Here is a 17,685-nt window from a genome sequence, read left to right on the forward strand (position 1 = left end):
AGAGAGAGAGAGAGAGAGAGAGAGAGAGAGAGAGAGAGATTGAGAATTTCTATAATTTTTCACCCATACTTCACAGCTCTGACCTCCTGGGCCAAGTAAGAATTCCTCAATATCTCTTCCACAGAAGAATACTCCAAATTCTTGAAGATCCTGATCTTGTTTCTGCCCCCATGGTTCCTTACCCCCTCCCCCAGTCTTCTCTTTTCCAAGTTAAGCCTTTCTAGTTTCTTCAGGACATCCTTGTATGACCTAGGTTTGAGTCACCTCACCATCCCAGACACCTTCTCTCTGAATGAGCTCCAGCTTTTCAATGAGTGGTATAATGGATGGGATACTAGAATTAAGAGTCAGGAAAACATAATTTGAATCTTGCCTGAGACACTAGTGTGATCAAGGGGAAATCACTCAACTTCTCTCGTCAGTAATGCCAGTGGATTAGAGTCAATGACTTTTAAGGTTGCTTCTTGTTCAAAATCTTATTATCATTCCCAGAATGAAGTACCTAGAACCAATCACAACCAAAATGACCTTAAATCTGTAAGAATTTCCTCTCTGGAAAAAAGAAATATAAAGGTCCAAATTCTCATGAACAATGGCAGGATAAATTATGATGAGGTTCCCAAAATACAAGAATAAACATTAAGAAGTTCTGGATTCTCAGAGTTTCAGTGAACATTATCACAAACCTATTCACCCCATAGGTTATTATCACTTAACTGACAGGCCTCCAGTCCTGGGGCAGTAATGCCTAGTGGCAGCCAGTGAGGGGTTAGGGCTATGGAGTCTGATTGCATTTGGAAAGAGTTACATTTGTGTAAGAAACTTAGCCTTTTATGTCTTTAAGGAAGGAAACTAACCACATTTCCACTCTGTATTGGATTTTGTGCATGTATCCATCCACCCATCCATCTATCCATCTATCCATCCATCTATCTATCTATCGAGGCAGACCTGCTATTTATCTGCTACAAGTAATAAACTGAAAGCAAACTCCTTTCACTAACATAACTCATTTGCAACCTGTGCTTTTAGAGATTTGCTGAAGACAGGGACAGATTGAATGACTTGCCTGTGATCACTCAGCTAGTATGGGGCAGGGGCAGGACTTGACCTCAGGTCTTCCCCTCTCCAAGGCTGGCCCTTATAAATACACCACTTCTCTTTTTCTAAGTCTTCTGCCAATTAGAACGGGAACTTGGGTCTCTATGCTAAGGAATCAAACTAACCACATTTCTACTTTGCATGAATACAGTCCAGTAAGTCAAGAAGTTTTTAAGAATTTATTATGTGGGGGGCGGCCAGGTAGCACAGCGAGTAAGAGCACCGGCTCCAGTGTTGAGAAGACCTGGACATCGAAACCCGGGCTCAGACACTTAGCACCCACCCAGAAACACCTGGCTGTGTAACCTTGAGCAAGTTACTTAACCCCAATTGCTTAGGGGCGGCCAGGTGGCTCAGCGAGTAAGAGCACCGGCTCCAGTGTCGGGATGACCTGGATCAAATCCGGGCTCAGACACTCAGCACCACACCCAGAAACACCTGGCCGTGTAACCTTGAGCAAGTTACTTAACCCTGATTGCTTTAAAAAAAAAAAAAAGAATTTATGATGTGTCACACTGTGCTAAATCCTACAGATACAAAGAGAAACAAAATATACTTTCTGTCCTCAAGGAGCTCATATGTGAATGAGGGAGAAACAGGCACTCAGCTATGTCCGTACAAGAGCGGGAGAGCAAAAACTGCAGCTAATTTCAGAAGGAAAGGAATCCATACAGAGGCATGCAGGGGCGTGCAATAGGTTTTGATGAATAGACTCTGCACTTGTGATTTCATTCCTGTAGGGAACTCTAAGTATGAAAACCCTACCCACCAATAAAATAGGCTGCTTCGCTATAATTTATAATCCAAGGTGCCTGGGGTACTGAGAGAGTACATGACTTTGCCCATTCTCATGTGACCAGAATGAATTAGCAGCAACACTTGAACCCAAGACCTTCTTGAATCCAAGGCTGTCTCTCTAGTAACTAGGCTAAGTTGTTTCTACACCAATGAAACTAGCCACACTTCCATTCTGTGTTTCTTTGCCTGAGCATAAAAATAATTATTTCCTTAAACACACACACACACACACACACTCTCACATAAACAACAAACTATACAGTTTAAGCAGTAAGCTTATCTCCTACTGGGCATAAGCATCTTATGTCATACATAGCTAACACCTGTTTGAGTTGGTTATAATGCAGCTTAATTGCTTTATTATATATGTAGCAAAGCAACCGTTTGAATTTAATATTAGGCATTCATCAGACACAAGCTTTTCAGAGAAACAAATTGCTCCCTGCACCACCCCCCTGCCCTCCCAAACCTGCAAGCATCATAAGCGTATTTTCCTAGAGATGCTACTTGGAGGCCGATGGTTCGGAGACATCCCTTTAAACAAATCAGCTCCCTGGCTACAAACAAGATGTACTTGCACAAATGCTGGACCCTGTCCTCTCTGAACCTTCTTCTGTCTACCTGTCAAATGTGTTTATGACCCCGCCAACCTCCCGCTGCTGTTCAGGGAGATCGTCGGAATGTAACACCTCTCACTGGTGATGCCCTCTGCAGTGGGTGCCTGTGTCCTCATTAGGGATTACTCAACTCACTGAGAGGAGAGAGAAAACAGCAAGATGGGCTGCCTGCCATGCGCTCTTTCAACACAGATTCCAAGAGAAGATGCTGCAAAGTGACTAACCCCCCGATTTGTAACAGTTCGCTTTCGAGACTCTGTTACATAGCAACCACACAAGGCTCACGGAGGGGACCAGCAGAGTTCATATTTTGTTTAAATGACAAGAGTACATTCATCCACCCTGAGAACCCAAGATCTAGAGCCAAAGGTGTCCCAAACGCTTCCTGCTGGATTGTCAGCTGGATAAAGCATCTGAAGATGGATTGGTTAATATTCTTAATTAATTAAAGGCTCCTCTTTTTCACACCCCCCCCCCCAGGGCCAAATTGCAAACTTGTTATGGGGGGGGGAAGAAAATTCCTCAATATTTATTTATGGTAATATTAGGAAGAAAAAAGGAACAGTTAATAAATCGACATGCATTTAGTAAATGTCTTCTATGTGCCAAGTACTCCGATATATCCCTAATACCTGTTTTTTTTTAAATTAAAGGCATGTGCTAACAATTTTCATAGAAGTTTATATCATTCAGTTTTTAAAGTCACAATTTGAGGAGTAACAACTGCATAGAACATCAACAAATGGGAATTATCTTAAATCATGGGCTTAATGACCCTAATGAGCACATTCAAAATTAAAACCGTCAGAGTATAATTGAGGAGGCTAACTTGGAATAGCAAGCTACATTAAGAGACTGGGAGCTACTCTAGCCTTGGGTGATCAAGAAGCAAGAAACCTCTAAGAATTCTCTTAAATGAATCTGAAATAGTTCCACACCTCCTTGTGCTCTGAAAAGGTAAAGTGCACTGAAGAGAAACAGCCTGCCTTCATTTACAGAGAGGCTCCCTTCCACTCTAATAAGGCAGAAACATCAGATTTAAGAAGCACTCCTATAAATAACATTTGCTGCCATATAGTCCCCTTCCTTTCCTAAAAACTACACATGGGTGAAAATTCACATCAGTTTAAAGGGAGATGAGCTGACAACTCTTACTAAATTGAGTTCAAACAAGGAGGCTCTTAAGAACATTTACCTGGAGTGGTTACTGCCTTTAGTGTCTCCCATTTGAGGATTTTAGGACCATCCAGGCAGTCAGGAGGCATCTGCACTTTTACAGTTGATGCATTTAGGTGGGGGTGAGGGGACACCTAGAAATTGAGCCACCTGACTTCGTCCAGCAGCAATGTGACCTGTTCTAGAGTGAGAATTCAGCCCTCATCCAGTCACCCCCAACTGAAAATTAATCCTATAAATCTTTACTTACATTTAACCAACCAGCATGCTAAACTTTCCCCTTTTGGGGGAGGGGGAGTTGTGGTCAAGAGTGTCAGATCGCTTAGACCTCTAGAATCTGACTTGTAATCCTCAGCACAATGTCAATTCTTAGTTTCTGTCACATTAGAAAAACCCCTGTCCATAAATCCCAAGCAATACTTTATAATTTATCTCTCTGAGACTAGGTGCCCCACGATATCTTCAGCTACATCATCTGTGACTTAACACATTTACATTAAGGCAGCAAGGGATAAGTTACTGAAATCTGCCCAATTTCCACCTTGTAGCCCTTATGCCAAACCCTAGAAGACAGCTCATTCATCAGCCTTACATAATGCCCATTCAGTTGCAGCAGAAGTGAGCTGGTCCTCAGGAACCTCACACCATTCTTGGGGAGGGAATGGAGTAGCTAGTTAGGGTTGGGAACTGGATTTTATGGACCACAGCTAATCTTCAGGTTCAAATTCAACTCATTGAAGCACCAGGACCCAAGCCGATGAACGTGAATATTCTGTCAAATTCTTGGAGAGGGGGTCTTGAAATAAACAAGAGATCAGTTTCAGGGCTGACTGAGGACTGATTATATAGGATCTTCTCCTGGTCCTAGCATGCTATTCAAAAGGTACCAGGGAATGAACAACCTCTTTTCCTTGCTTTGGATTTCAAGGGCTTAAGGGTTACAATTACATTTAATTTTATAGACAGCAACTCCCAAGATTTTAAACACTTGGGTGATTAGCAGAAATCCTCAATGGCCTGGCTTGACTCACACTTTCTTGCTTCACAGAGATCAAACAATACATTTCAGAGAGAGTTCATCTACCATTAACCCTTGCAAGGGGGTTTCCCAGGTTGCTTGGGAGGCAGTGTCAATACAGCCAGCTGTATAGGTTCTGAAAACTGTAAGGAAGTCACTTCTAGCTTAGGGTTGATTGCCTCTGGTCCAGGACCAAGCATACTCATCATCGGGGGATATTATTCTGTCTTTTTTGGTGGGGAAGGGGTGTCTAGGAAGACCTCCTCTTTGGGTAAAACACTATTCCAGTAGGGTCTGGGTATTTTTTTGGGCTGGGGAATTTAAACTCCCTGCTGAGCAGGACATGGCCACTGTCGCAGAAAGAGTTGCTCACTGACTGCTGCTGCTGCTGCGGAGGTGGCAGGGCTAGATTCACATGGAGAGGGCATCAAGTCTAGGTGGAAAGAAGACAACGGACCCGGTTTTGGTGGAGGGAAGTGGGAACAGCACGGTGATGCAATTGGCTCTTTCATCTCAGTCCGTGAACCTAACGCCAGACCTGAGACCCAGCTACCAGCTAAAGAGGGAACCAAGTAGCTTTCTGAAATTGGGGGGGGGGCGGGCAAAGCATCACTAGCTTTTCCTAGGGGGGTAGGGGGAAGGGAAGGGCACAGACAGTCGAGCAGCCAGACATGAAAAGTTTTTCCCATTGATTGGGGTTTTGCTTGCCACCCAAATCACACTTTCTGCTCCCGAGGAAGCCAGGGTCGGCTCCTCTGCTATCGGGTAATTCCGATTCTTGTCCACCGTGCCCAGGGCTTCGGGGACACCAGTCACAGCTCTGTGCACTTCCCTCTAAGGTGAGAGCCCAGGATGGACCGGCTGCAAGGGTTAAGGGACACGACGCCGAAGGATGCTCCCTAAGCCCCCCGCCCAAGGCGGGGGGAGGCTAAATCCAACAATCACGAACACCCTCTCTGTCTTTTGCCAGGTTGCACTCCTTACAGCCTATTTCGTGGGCAATAAGCAGTGAGACGGTCGGCAGCCTAGAATCCAGCCCACCCTTCCAGCCAAGCCTCCCCCCAGGAGGCGCGGGCGGACCCTTCCGCTAGATCTGCCGGGGGGCATTGCAGGGCGCATGAATGGACACGCACACGCAGAGACAGGGAGAGGGGTCGTTCGGTCCCCTCTGGGGGTCGAGGGAGAATCTCTACCTTGCGCGTTGTGATGGTTGTTCTCCATGATCGAGGAGTCGCAGCTGCCGCTGCCGCCGCCGCCGCCGCTGCCGCCGCCGCCGCCTCCACCACCGCTGCCGCCGCCGCCGCCGCCGCCGCCGCTCAGCTCGGCCAGTCTCCGGTTGGTGGCTGTCAGCTCGGCTCGCAGGTTAGTCACCTCCTGGCTGGCGGACTGGATCGCCCCATCGATCCGAAGAGCCAGCTGCTTATTGTCTTCCATCATGCTCAGGATTTTGGCCTGGGGAGGAGAGAAGCGACAAAGAGCAGCATGATGCCCGGGCTGCACCGGGGGGCGCGGGGTGCGGCGCGCCCCGGCTCTACCTGTTGGCTCCCTCGCTGCCCCACCGCCTGCCCCCTTCTCCCTCCGCGCTGAGCCGCCGCGGCCGCCACCGCCGGGCTCTCCAGCGCAGGAATGACAGGGGCTGCTGGAGCAGCAGCAGCCGGGGGAGGAGGAGGAGGATGAGGAGGAGGAGGAGGAGAGAGGAGGAGGAGAAAGAGGAGGAGCGGCGGCGGCGGCTAGAGCGGAGACCCAGGCGAGGGCTGCTCGGAGAACGGGGACAAGCACACTTTAAATGGAGCCTACCATTTGCCCCAAGCTCCGGAGGGGTGTGTGAGTGGGGGGGCGCCTTGCGCTCTCCACCTCGGAGGCTCGGCACCTGGGGGACACACCCGCCTCTAGGCAGGGGCAGCAGCCTCAGCCGTGGCCAGAGGCCCCTGGATAGGAGGAGGCCAGAGGCAGCCAGACTGAGCCGGACAGCCGGGACACCACCCCTTCCTTGGGACTTGCGATTGTCCCCCTACCCTCCCCAGTCCTCCCTCGGGGGGCAAATGAGTGCGGGGCACAGTCCCGGAGCTCTGCCTCCTCCGCTGGTCTAGGGCGCGCGGAGCAGCCAGAGCTCTACTCTGGGAAGCCGGCGACGGAGGGAGGAAGGTGGGGGCGGCGCGGGCCGTGGAGCACCAGGCACGAGAACTAGGAGAGGGCAAGTGGAGCCTGGGAGGAGGGGGCACCGTGAGACCAGACCTGAGAGCACTAGCGAGGGTAGGAATCCGCTCCCACCCCACCTTCCCGGAGACAATGCAAGCCTGGGTGGCTGGCTTGGGGTGGGGGAGTGACCCTTCTCTCCACACACTGTGCTAGGTAAGGAAGGAGAGTTCCCCATGGGTCAGCTAGAGCCGAGGCTGGCGGAGAACCTGCCGACAGAACAGGTTAGACAGAACCTAAGTAGGTAGGGTTCCTTGGGTCGCAGGATAGTCCTTCAATGGAGAGCTAAAATTGTCCTACCTGACTGCCAGATCCTGGTAGAGTCCAGAACTTGTGGCCTCAATTTACCCCGCCACTGTTCCAAAGAGTTTGAAATCCCCAAAATACTCCCAGGACAACCCCCTTCCTCTCACCCTTCAAACACAGATTTTATTTTCACATGCATTCTGGATGCCAGACCTTGTTACCATAGCAAACCCTATACTTTGCAAATAGAACAATTAAAACCAGCCAAATTCAGCCCGCGGCCAAGGAAACCCAATTTCCACCCAACCGTGTTTGAAGACCACTTTAAAAAGACCCGTTCCTACAATTAGACCTTTTCTTCTTTTAAAAACAAAAATATAACATTACTTCTGACCTCCACTCTCTCCTTTTTTTATTTCTTCGAGGACCAGGAAACTCCCTTACTTATAGGTCTGGTCATTGGCTCCCTTGCTCCCAAATTTCCCATGGCTCCCCATTGCCTAGTGATCTGCAGTTACAAACTCCCTCAAGGTTTTTCAGTCAGGCGTCATCCTGTCTTTCCATACTGCTTCTCTGCCACACACTACATCGTCTAGTCACGTTGGATTATATCCAAGAACCTCCCCTTGTAATTTCCCGCCTGTGTACCTTTGCTCACATTGCTCTTTTTACTTGGAATGCTCTTCGCCTGTTAAATTCCGACCATGCTTGAAAACCTAACACAAATGTCACCTCCTCCAGGGACCCTTCTCTACCAATTCACGTGATCATAGGACCATATATTACTCCTCAAATAACACTTCGTTTTTGCATTTCTCAAATGCATTTACTAAATAACTCAAGGAATCCCCCTTTTCTAAGGAAGACGAGGACCTCTTTAGAATCTAGTAGCTAAATTTAGTTGCCTAATAGGGGTGGAGAACCTGAAGCCTCAAGTCCATATGTGCCCTCTAGGTCCTCGTGTGCAGCCTTTTGACTGAATCCAAACTTCACAGAACAAATCCCCTGAAGTTTAGATTTAGTCAAATGGCTGCACTTGAAGACCTAGAAGGTCGTGTGGCCTCAAGGCCATAGGTTCCCCACCCCAGTCTCCAGGAGGTTAAATGACAGTAAGGTTCAGAGCTGGAGTTTGAACCCATGTTTTCCTGTCTACAAATCCAGTTCTCCAAACCATTATGCCACACGGTGCTTATACAATCCTTTTATGAATCGTTTTACTCCTACCTCCTCATATTTGTGTCTGATTGTACTCCTAGATGTCTCAGGAAGAAAGGGACTGCATTTCATCTCCTTCAGAGCCTAGCACAGTGTCTTTTCTACCTTCTCCTTTCTCCCCCCAGGCACACACTTGATCAGTGTTTGCTGCCTTGAATACAGTGATGTTAAAGTTGCTTTCTGGTCATCATGAAAGCATCACATTTTGACTTGTGTTCTCATTAGAAGTGAGGGTGTGAAACTATCAAAATATATGCATTTGTAGGAAGGCAGGGCTGGCTTGGGGGACATCTCTTAAAGCTCCATTTCATTGGGATGTTGATGGTAGCAGGAGGTAATAGCAGGGTTACTCTTTGCAAAGTCAGCTTGCCCATCTGAAACTGAATCACTAACCTTGACCTTTGGCTTTTTAGCATATTTTCAGACTGACTGAGCAGATTAATGAGCACTTTTAGAGTTGATATATCCATGTGGAAAAGCCACAGTTCAGTACCAGAAGTCCTGGAAATGAAGGCATCAGACAAACTAAAAGTCCTGAAGTTAAAAAACCAAAACAATCTACTAAACGTTCAGTGTCTTCACAACTCCAATGTTAGGAGAACCCCTCTCTGGTTGGGTTTTTTTTGCCTTTAAGGGAAAAGGCAGCTTGGTCTAGTGAAACTATATGTCAAGTCAACAAGCATTTATTAAGCTCTTTGCAAATCTAATGAGTTAGCACCTGTAACTATTTTTCCAAATCTTAAAGAACTATATAAATGCTAGCTATAGTAATAACAATTATTATTAGATTACTATGTGTCAGGCTTTGTGCTAAGTGCTGGGAATACAAAGGAAAAAACCAGTCCTTGTCTGTATTTATATAATCAACAAGTAGACCAGGTGTTACTCATATTTCTCTACTGCCAGGCAGTTTCCATGAATAATATAACCAAACGTAAACTAGAAACTTCAGTGCAAACTACAGGAAGAAATTGGGTGTGTGGGAGTGGGGAGGGGAGGAAGTTAAGCACATTTTGGGGGGCTTTTTTCACTTCATTTTCTGTCTCTTCAGCTGGGACAAGAAAAAAGTCATAAAAACTTTGGAAGAAAATCAAGAAAATCACTGGGATGTCTTGCTGAACTTTTTTTTTCCTGAATAGAAACTCCTTCCCATTCTGGAATACCATCCTAGATGTTCTTCAAATCCTACCTCTGTGCCTTTGCATTGGCTGTACCTCATGCCTGGAATGAACTTGATTTTTGCCACTTAAAATCCCTAACTTCGTACAAGACTCAGTTCATATTCTATTTTCTATAGAAGCATTTCTTAGTTTCTCTTGGACAAGGTGTGTGTGTGTGTGTGTGTGCGTGTGCATGTGTGTTATAAGTTACACTCTTTTTTTGGAAAATTAGACCAGTGTTTCAGTGTCTGCCTTTCCCCAGTCTTTCAGTGGTGGTACACCTCACTTTCTCCATGGTCATGTTTATGGGTAGCAGCAAAGCGATCAAATACACCAGTTCTGTTGGTATTGGAAAATTCAGTTCATAGGACTGTATATCTAGACATCTCTAACTTCCTGAAGCGCTTCCTCCTCTAGGATGCTGTTCTTAGTTCCTCCAACTTCTAGCACCATCCCCACTAAGGCTACTTTCTATCTATTTTGTAGCTTTTACATATCTCTATATGGACTTCTTGCTTGCTGTTAGATTGTAAGCTTCTGGAGGGCAGGAGCTATTTTTCTTTCTTTTTTTTTTTTTTTGTATCTTTAACCCTTTTCCCAGGGCTTGGCATACAATAAATGCTATTGATTGATTGATCAAAGGGATCTCAGAGGCCTCTTCCTTTCCAATTCCCCCATTTTACAGAGAGGAAACTAAGGTCCAGGTAGATTAATTGACTTATCCAAGGCCACACATGTAGTAAGCATCAGAAACAGGATATGAGCCCAAGCTATCTGACTCTAGAAATTGTTTTTCCTACGGCTACTGTACCATATAGAAATTGAACTCGTTGAGGGCAGCGAGGTGCCCTTTCTCTCAGCCGGTTGTGTAACCACGGCAGTTTCCCCATCAGTATCATGAAGATAACAACTTATATGCCCCACAGGTTGTTGTTCATCCTTCATTCTTAAAGAGGATCAACGACATCACCAGGGTGATGTCATGACTTGGAAGTAAATTGGATTTAAGTGAAGCACAGTCAGGAAAAGTCATCAGCCTCATTTGGCCTTCCAGAGTCATTAAAGTTCAGTGGCAAGACAAAATTCATTGGAAGTGGCCCAGGATGAAGTGGGTGACCTTGGCCTTTTTAAATGAGGTCTTTCCCAGATCACATTTTTTTCTGAAAAAAGCTCATTAAATGACCAAGGACTAGGTTGAAAGTGAGACAAAAGGTGGCCCATTTGCCAACAGAAAACTATCAGTCTGGGAGGGGAAGACCCTTAGAAAACCTCAGGTGCCTCTAAGAGTACATTGCAATGATAGATGTGGGGGAAATACTTTGCAAAGTTAAACCATGCTTAGGCGTGGAGAACTTTCAGCCACATGTGGACCTCTTGGTCCTGAAGTACAGCCCTTTGACTGAATCCAAACTTCATAGAACAAATCCCCAGATTTGTTCTGTAAACTTGGACTCAGTCAAAAGGCCACACCCAAGGACCTAGAAGGTCACAAGTCCCCACCCCTGCTCTACACAAATATATGGAAGTACTGTGGTTCCCAGAGGAAACTTAATGCAAGTAAGTGAGGTTTCTTAACAGAGATAATAGGGAGGGGGTTGCTATTAGGCATTATGGGGGCATGCCAGAGAGACAGAAAACAGGGCTCTGACTTGTCTTAAAATATAATTTCTAATTACGGGGGAGATTGAAGACTTGCATAAATATGAACTAAGCACTTAAAAGAATGAAACACAGTGGCATTCAGTAATAGAAGAAGTGAATTTGGCATCAGAAGGCTCAGGTTCAAATTGTAGCACTTAAAATGAAAATGGGGGGAGATGAAAGAAATAAGCCATAGAATCACACCTAGAAAGGACCAATCTCTCTATTTGACAGATGAAGAGACTGATGACTGCCTCCTAAAAAGAGTTAAATCGACATAAATACAAGCCACATGAATATTGAGGGAATGGAGAACAATATGGTGAAAGGAATGACATAAAGGGGAAATAAAGTTTTAGTAAGCACTTACTTTGTTCCAGATAGTGTAGGATACCTATAGAAACAAATAAGATAGTCCTTGCTCACAGGAAGCTTACATTCTAATTTGCAATGACAGCCCAAAGAGGGGGACAAGAGTTGGGATAAGGTAGGTACATGGCAGGGTACATGTCACAGGGGCAGACCTTAGAAATGGTAGCAGCGAAGTGAGCCGGAGACCAGGATAGATAGCGGCCCCAACTGACTCACAACCAATTGTTAAATTCTCAGTGTGAGCACTTAGAACTTGGACATCAGGGACAGATCAGGACTTGATGTATAATTTTGTTGATTGTCTAGATAGACTTAAGAAAGTGATGGAGAAAATGTCAATTTTTTTTTTCTTTTTGGAGGGGAAGGGCAGGGCAATTGGGGTTAAATGACTTGCTCAAGGTCACACAGCTAGTAAGTGTTAAGTGTCTGAGGCCTAATTTGAACTCAGGTCCTCCTGACCCCAGGGCCAGTGCTCTATTCACTGTGCCACCTAGCCTTTTCAGAAAATATCAATATTGCCTGATTAAATTTAAAAGTATGCCATGAATGGGAGCTGAGTTCACTCATTTTTTCTGCAAAGACAGTTGTTAAATATTTACCAACACACGCAAGGTGTATTCACCCATAGAATTCAGTATCCAAGGGCCCATAGGTTGTACATGTTCAGAAAGTATCACTTAATAATCCTGTGAACTTGGCCAGGTAAAGACCACTGTGGCCTCAGCTTCTTTATCTGTAAAGGGATGTTGAACTATTTGACCTTGAAGATCCCTCCCAACACTAGATGCTGCTGCTGCTGTTGGTCACTCATTTTTTAGTCTTATCCAACTCCATTTGGGATCCAAACCCATTTGAGGTTTTCTTGACAAAAATACTGGAGTGGTTTTCCATTTCATTCTCCAGCTAATTTGGCAGATGGGGAAACTGAGTCAAACAGGGTTAAGTTACTTGCCCAGGGTCACACAGCTAGACCAGATTTGAACTCAGAAAGATGAGTCTTCTTGTGCTTTTAAGCCCAAAGGAATACATTCAAAATTTTACACTTGGGTTTGAAAAATTAACTTTACAAATACAAGTACAAGATGACAATTTGAAAAAAGGTGTAGGTGTTTAAGGGGAATGTTCGCCATAATAGTAATAGACATTTATGTAGCCCTTTAAAGTTTCAGAAACTTTAAGAGGTAGGTACTGTCATTATTTGAATTTTACAGATGAGGAAACTGAGTCAGACAGAGGTTAAGTGACATGTCCAGGGGTCACATAATAAATGTCTGAGGCTAGATTTGAACTCAGATCTCCCTGACTCCAGGCCCAGTGCTCCATGACATGTAAAAAATCTTTTTAAAAAGTTCATATGAATTGGGGCTCCATTAAAAAAGTCATAAGAAGCTAGGTAGCAGAATAAATTGAGCACTGGGCTTAGAATCAGGAAGACTCATCTTTCTGAGTTCAAATCCAGCCTCAGACATTTACTAGCTGGGTGACCCTGGGCAAGTTATTTAACCCTCTTTGCCTTCGTTTCCTCATCTGTAAAATGAGCTGGAGGAGGAAATAGCAAACCACTCTAGGATCTTTGCCAAGAAAACTCTATATGCAGTCAGATTTAGACATGACTGAACAGCAACAAAGGAGTCATATCTTCCAGGAATAAGGAGGTGATGGCTCAATGGTAGAGGCCTAGGACAGAGGTCAGGAAGACTTATCTTTCTGAATTCAAATCTGGTCTAAGACACTTCCTAGCAGTGTGACCCTGGGTAAGTCACTTCATCCTGTTTGCCTCAGTTTTCTCATCTGCAAAATGAGCTAGAGAAGGAAATGGCAAACCACTTGCCAAGAAAATGACCGAACTGGGGATGTGAGGAGTTGGATATAATTGAAACTACCCAACAACAACAGCAAATCCCATAATATTCTACCCTGGCCAGACCATATCTAGAGCTTTGTTTTGAGTCTTAACCACCTATTTGAGGAAGCTAATCTTTGGAGAGAGCCCAGAGGAGAATAAACCAGCATGTTCATAGAAGAACAGAACCTGACCTAGTCCAGCTCACCCTTCAAAAGCATCCCCAACTATCCCCTACCCAACAATGGATGGTCATCTAGTCTCTCCCTTTTTTTGGAGGGGGAAAGGCAAGACAATTGGGGTTAAATGACTTACCCAAGGTCACACAGCTACTAAGTGTGTCAACGTCTGAGGTTGGATTTGAACTCAGGTCCTCCTGACTCTAGGGCTGGTGCACTATTTACTGGGTCACCTGGTTGCCCCAATCTACTCTCTTTAAGACTTCCAAGGAAGGGGAGGGAGAACCTAGAGTCCATGTCATATGAAAATCAGTTGAAAAATAGGGGGATGTTTATCCTGAGGAAGGGAAGGCACAGCTGTGAAATGAGAGCAGGCTTTAAGACACAAGATCTTAACTCAGGGTTCACCCATTACCCAATATATCTAAAGATAAATTTTAGGGGGCTCTATGAACTTGGATGGAAAAAAATAACATTTATTTCAATGACATTGGTGTCCTTTGTAAACCTGTGTATTTTATTTCATGTATTAAAAAAGGGAATTTTCTGGAGGGATCTATAGGCTTCAAAAGACACTTTCCAAGGTTCCAGGACATAAGAAAGTTTAAGAATCTCTGCTTTAAGTACTTGAAGGGCCATTACCTGGCAGTTAGATTCAGAGAACAGAGATAGGAGCACTAGCAAATAGAGGGTAGGCTTAAGAAATATCACCTAACAATTAGAGCTATCTCAAAGTTATAGGATGCCCTAGAAGGTAATAATTTTCCTTCCAATGGATGTGTTCACATAATAAAGACTGGACTGGACAGTCACTTATGTATTGGCGGTACAGACAGAGACTTTGATTTGTACCTGTATATCTTGTGTACCTAGCACAGTGTCTGGCACAAAGGAGGAACTGAGTCAGGGCTTGTTGAATGGAATATGCCTACCCATCATACAGTGCCCTCCCTCCACGGGCCTTCTTCAGCTGCCTCTTTAGCGTTGATCTCCATTTTCCCTGGTCAAGGTGCTTGTCCAAGGCCCTTGGGCAGACACCACATCTTTTCACATACCAGAAAGGAATAAAACAAAACAATCATGTCCAATGATCCATTAATATGAAGTCAAAATCAGTAAGAAGCTCTTGGTGGGAGTAAATCCAAACCCTTTCCATTTGCTCCTATCTTTTTGTTTTTGATAAAAATAAAAACAAACAAACAAAAGGAAACCATCAGTCGGACTCAGCATTTTTTCTTCTTAGAAGGCTGTTGGTTTCTTTTCTCCTCTTAGGAAGTGGTTGTGGATGCTGTCTGACCCCTGCCCCTCCCCCACTCCCTACACACACAGATGGGTCCATAGGGAATTGGCCTCCTGTCTTTGCAGATGGATTCTGCTTATTTAAATTGTCACATGGGAGATCCCGGCCAATCTGGTAAATGTATCTCTTGTACATTGACATGGTTTGTTTTCATGGAGTGGTTTCAAACATGAGTTCCCAGGAGCCATTGTGGGGCTACCCAGAAGGGATGAGGACTGAGTCTCTGGGCTTCCAATCAGGGTTAGAGAAAGGGGGGGAGTACAGGAGGGAGGAAAAGAGAGAAGGGAAGACAGGGCTGGTCATAAAACAGGGCAGGCAGCAGAAACTTAACAGCTGTTTGGGTTGCTTGTAGTTTTCCCTTCTTCCAGCCCCAAGTGACGTAAATACAAGTTCAAAATGGGGCAACACAGAAAAGTGGAGAGAGGGGAGGGGAGCAAACAATAGAGAAGCAGGTCAGGGTTTCAAAGCCTCAGTGTATTTACCTGTAGGAACCCCACAATATGGCGACTAAACACAAATATTAGGATGAATGGAGTGGCAGGGGGATTTGGCAAAGTAGGAAAGGGAACGAGATTTGGAAACTGGAGACCTGGATTTGAATCCCCACTCTGAAGCTTAATAGCCATTTATTTGACTATGGGCAAGTTACTTACATTTATTTATCTGTAAAATGTGAGGAGGAAGAGCTTGTCCCTCAAACAGAGCTTTGACATTTCAAGAGTTATCCAGCTTGCACCTCACAATAAGCCTCTGAGGTTGGTGGCTATAGGTATTAAACCCATTTTACAGATGGGGAAACTAAGACTCAAAGAAGTCATATTACTAGTAACATCAAAGACAGGGTTTGAAGTCAGATTTTCCTGAGTTCAAGGTCAGTACACTCGGCAGTATACTATCCCCATTCTTAGTCTTCTGTTTTATAAATCTAAAAGGGATTTGTGTGTATATATCTATGTCTATATAGATGTAGTATATGTGTACACACAATATATTTATATGGCAGTCAATTTCTACTTTTGACTTTCTCATCTCTGTTCTGGAGAAAGGGGTCAATATCTTTGTTGTGTAGATTGGACCAAACATTCTTCTGTTTGTTTTTTTCCCTCATTTTCAAACATTGCTTTGATAATTATTTATAGTTAAGATGCTTCTATGTATGAATTAGGGCAAGTAGGTGACTCCGTGGATAGAGTACCAGGGCCTGGAGTCAGAAAGACTCCTCTTCCTGAGTTCAAATCTGACCTTAGACATTTAGTAACTGTGTGACCCTGGGCAAGTCACTTAACCTTGTTTGCCTCAGTTTCTTCATTTGAAAAATGAGCTAGAGAAGGAAATGGCAAACCACTCCAGTATCTTTGCCAAGAAAATCCCAATTGGGGTCACAAAAAGTCAGACATGACTGAAAAACATATGAATTAGATTACTATTAAGAATATATGGCTTGGGGCAGCCAGGTGTCTCAGCAAGTAAGAGCACCAGCTCCAGTGTCGGGATGAGCTGGGGATCAAATCTGGGCTCAGATATTTAGCACCACACCCAGAAATAACTGGCTGTGTAACCTTGAGCAAGTTACTTAACCCCGATTGCTTTAAAAAAAAGAATATATGCCTAACAGATATTTAACTAAGTGAAGTGCTTATGCTGAAGCATCTCCTAATCAGGGGACTATGCTTTATTTTGTTCTTTTCCTTGAGTTCTCCTTGGTTTCCCAAATCCAGTGTCTAGGTGATGAATGGACCAAAGGAATGTTTTCTCAGGAATGTCCCTGAGTGCTTGGCAACACCTGAGTGGCATTTCCATGTGTCTGTATGCTCCTACTGTGTGGAATAAGAGATGAACAATGTTCTATTTGCTAGGAAGCTATCTGTCTGGGCTATGATGGAAACATGGAAGCTTTTTCTGGTCTCTCTGTATGTTCCCACAGATCCATTTCATAGAAACCATATAGGTTAGGTGTTGGACCTGTGATTTCATTAATATATGGAATCCCCAATACAAAAACTCCCTCTATTAATAAAGGCTAACATTTTCTTCATATCTTATAGTCTTGGAGAATTAGCCAGAGCACTAAGAGGTTCAATGACTTGTTCAGAATCACTCAGCTAGTATGTGTCAGAGATGGGACTTGAACCTAGATCTTTAAAAGTTTAATAACTTTTATAACTTAAATATTAAGCTATTAAGGCTTAAAACTGTGCTAAGACTTGGGAACACCCTGGAAATACTGTAAATGGAAGGAAATTTAGAAGGGAGACAATAGCAGTTATAAGGAAGGATGGTACCTGGGAAAGGCCTCCTTAAAGAAAGTGGGATTTGAGGAAAACAGGGGATTCAGGAGGAACAGGTAAGGAGAGACAGCATTCCAGGCATGGAAGACAACCAGGGCAAAGGCCCAAGGTGAAGAACAGTTAGAAAGTCAATGTTACAAAATTTTAGATTCTTGTAAGGGAAGAAAGTCTAAGAAGACTGGAAACGTAATAAGGGGCCAGGTTGAAAAGGTCCTTAAATTAAGCCAAACAACATTTCCTATATGACACTTGAGGTAATAGGAAGCAAGTAGAGTCTACTGAAGGGATAGTAATATGATTAGACCTATGCTTTAGAAAGATCCATTTAACAGCTGAGGGGAAGGTGGAATAGAATGGGGAGAGACTTGTGGAAGGTAGACCCATCATTGGGCTATTAGAATAGTTCAGGTCTGAAGGAATGAGAGTCTGTACCAGCATGGTGGCTGTGTCAGATGAGAGAAGGATATCTCTATCTATCTATCTACCTACCTATCTATCTATCTATCTATCTATCTATCTATCTATCTATCTATCT

The 17,685-nt window shown here is 44.3% G+C and overlaps 1 protein-coding gene and 1 long non-coding RNA gene across 2 annotated transcripts in view; one reads left to right on the forward strand and one right to left on the reverse strand.

The window, feature by feature from the left end:
* The window catches only part of KAZN (kazrin, periplakin interacting protein), a 635,662-nt gene extending 629,671 nt beyond the window's left edge, over positions 1-5,991 (reverse strand). The window contains exon 1 of the mRNA XM_069078465.1: positions 5,904-5,991. Coding sequence (XP_068934566.1) covers positions 5,904-5,931 — 28 coding nt within the window. The 5' untranslated portion in view covers positions 5,932-5,991. The remainder of the gene's footprint in view (positions 1-5,903) is intronic.
* An 8,956-nt stretch (positions 5,992-14,947) lies between these two features.
* LOC138154300 (uncharacterized) overlaps positions 14,948-17,685 on the forward strand; it is a 13,616-nt gene continuing 10,878 nt past the window's right edge. Inside the window, exon 1 of the long non-coding RNA XR_011166591.1 lies at positions 14,948-15,102. This is a non-coding gene — a long non-coding RNA (uncharacterized lncRNA). The remainder of the gene's footprint in view (positions 15,103-17,685) is intronic.

The sequence above is a fragment of the Petaurus breviceps genome, unplaced genomic scaffold (assembly GCF_028583685.1).
Source record: "Petaurus breviceps papuanus isolate PSGF00001 unplaced genomic scaffold, PetGlider_PUasm1.0 91041, whole genome shotgun sequence".
NCBI classification, from domain to species: domain Eukaryota; kingdom Metazoa; phylum Chordata; class Mammalia; order Diprotodontia; family Petauridae; genus Petaurus; species Petaurus breviceps.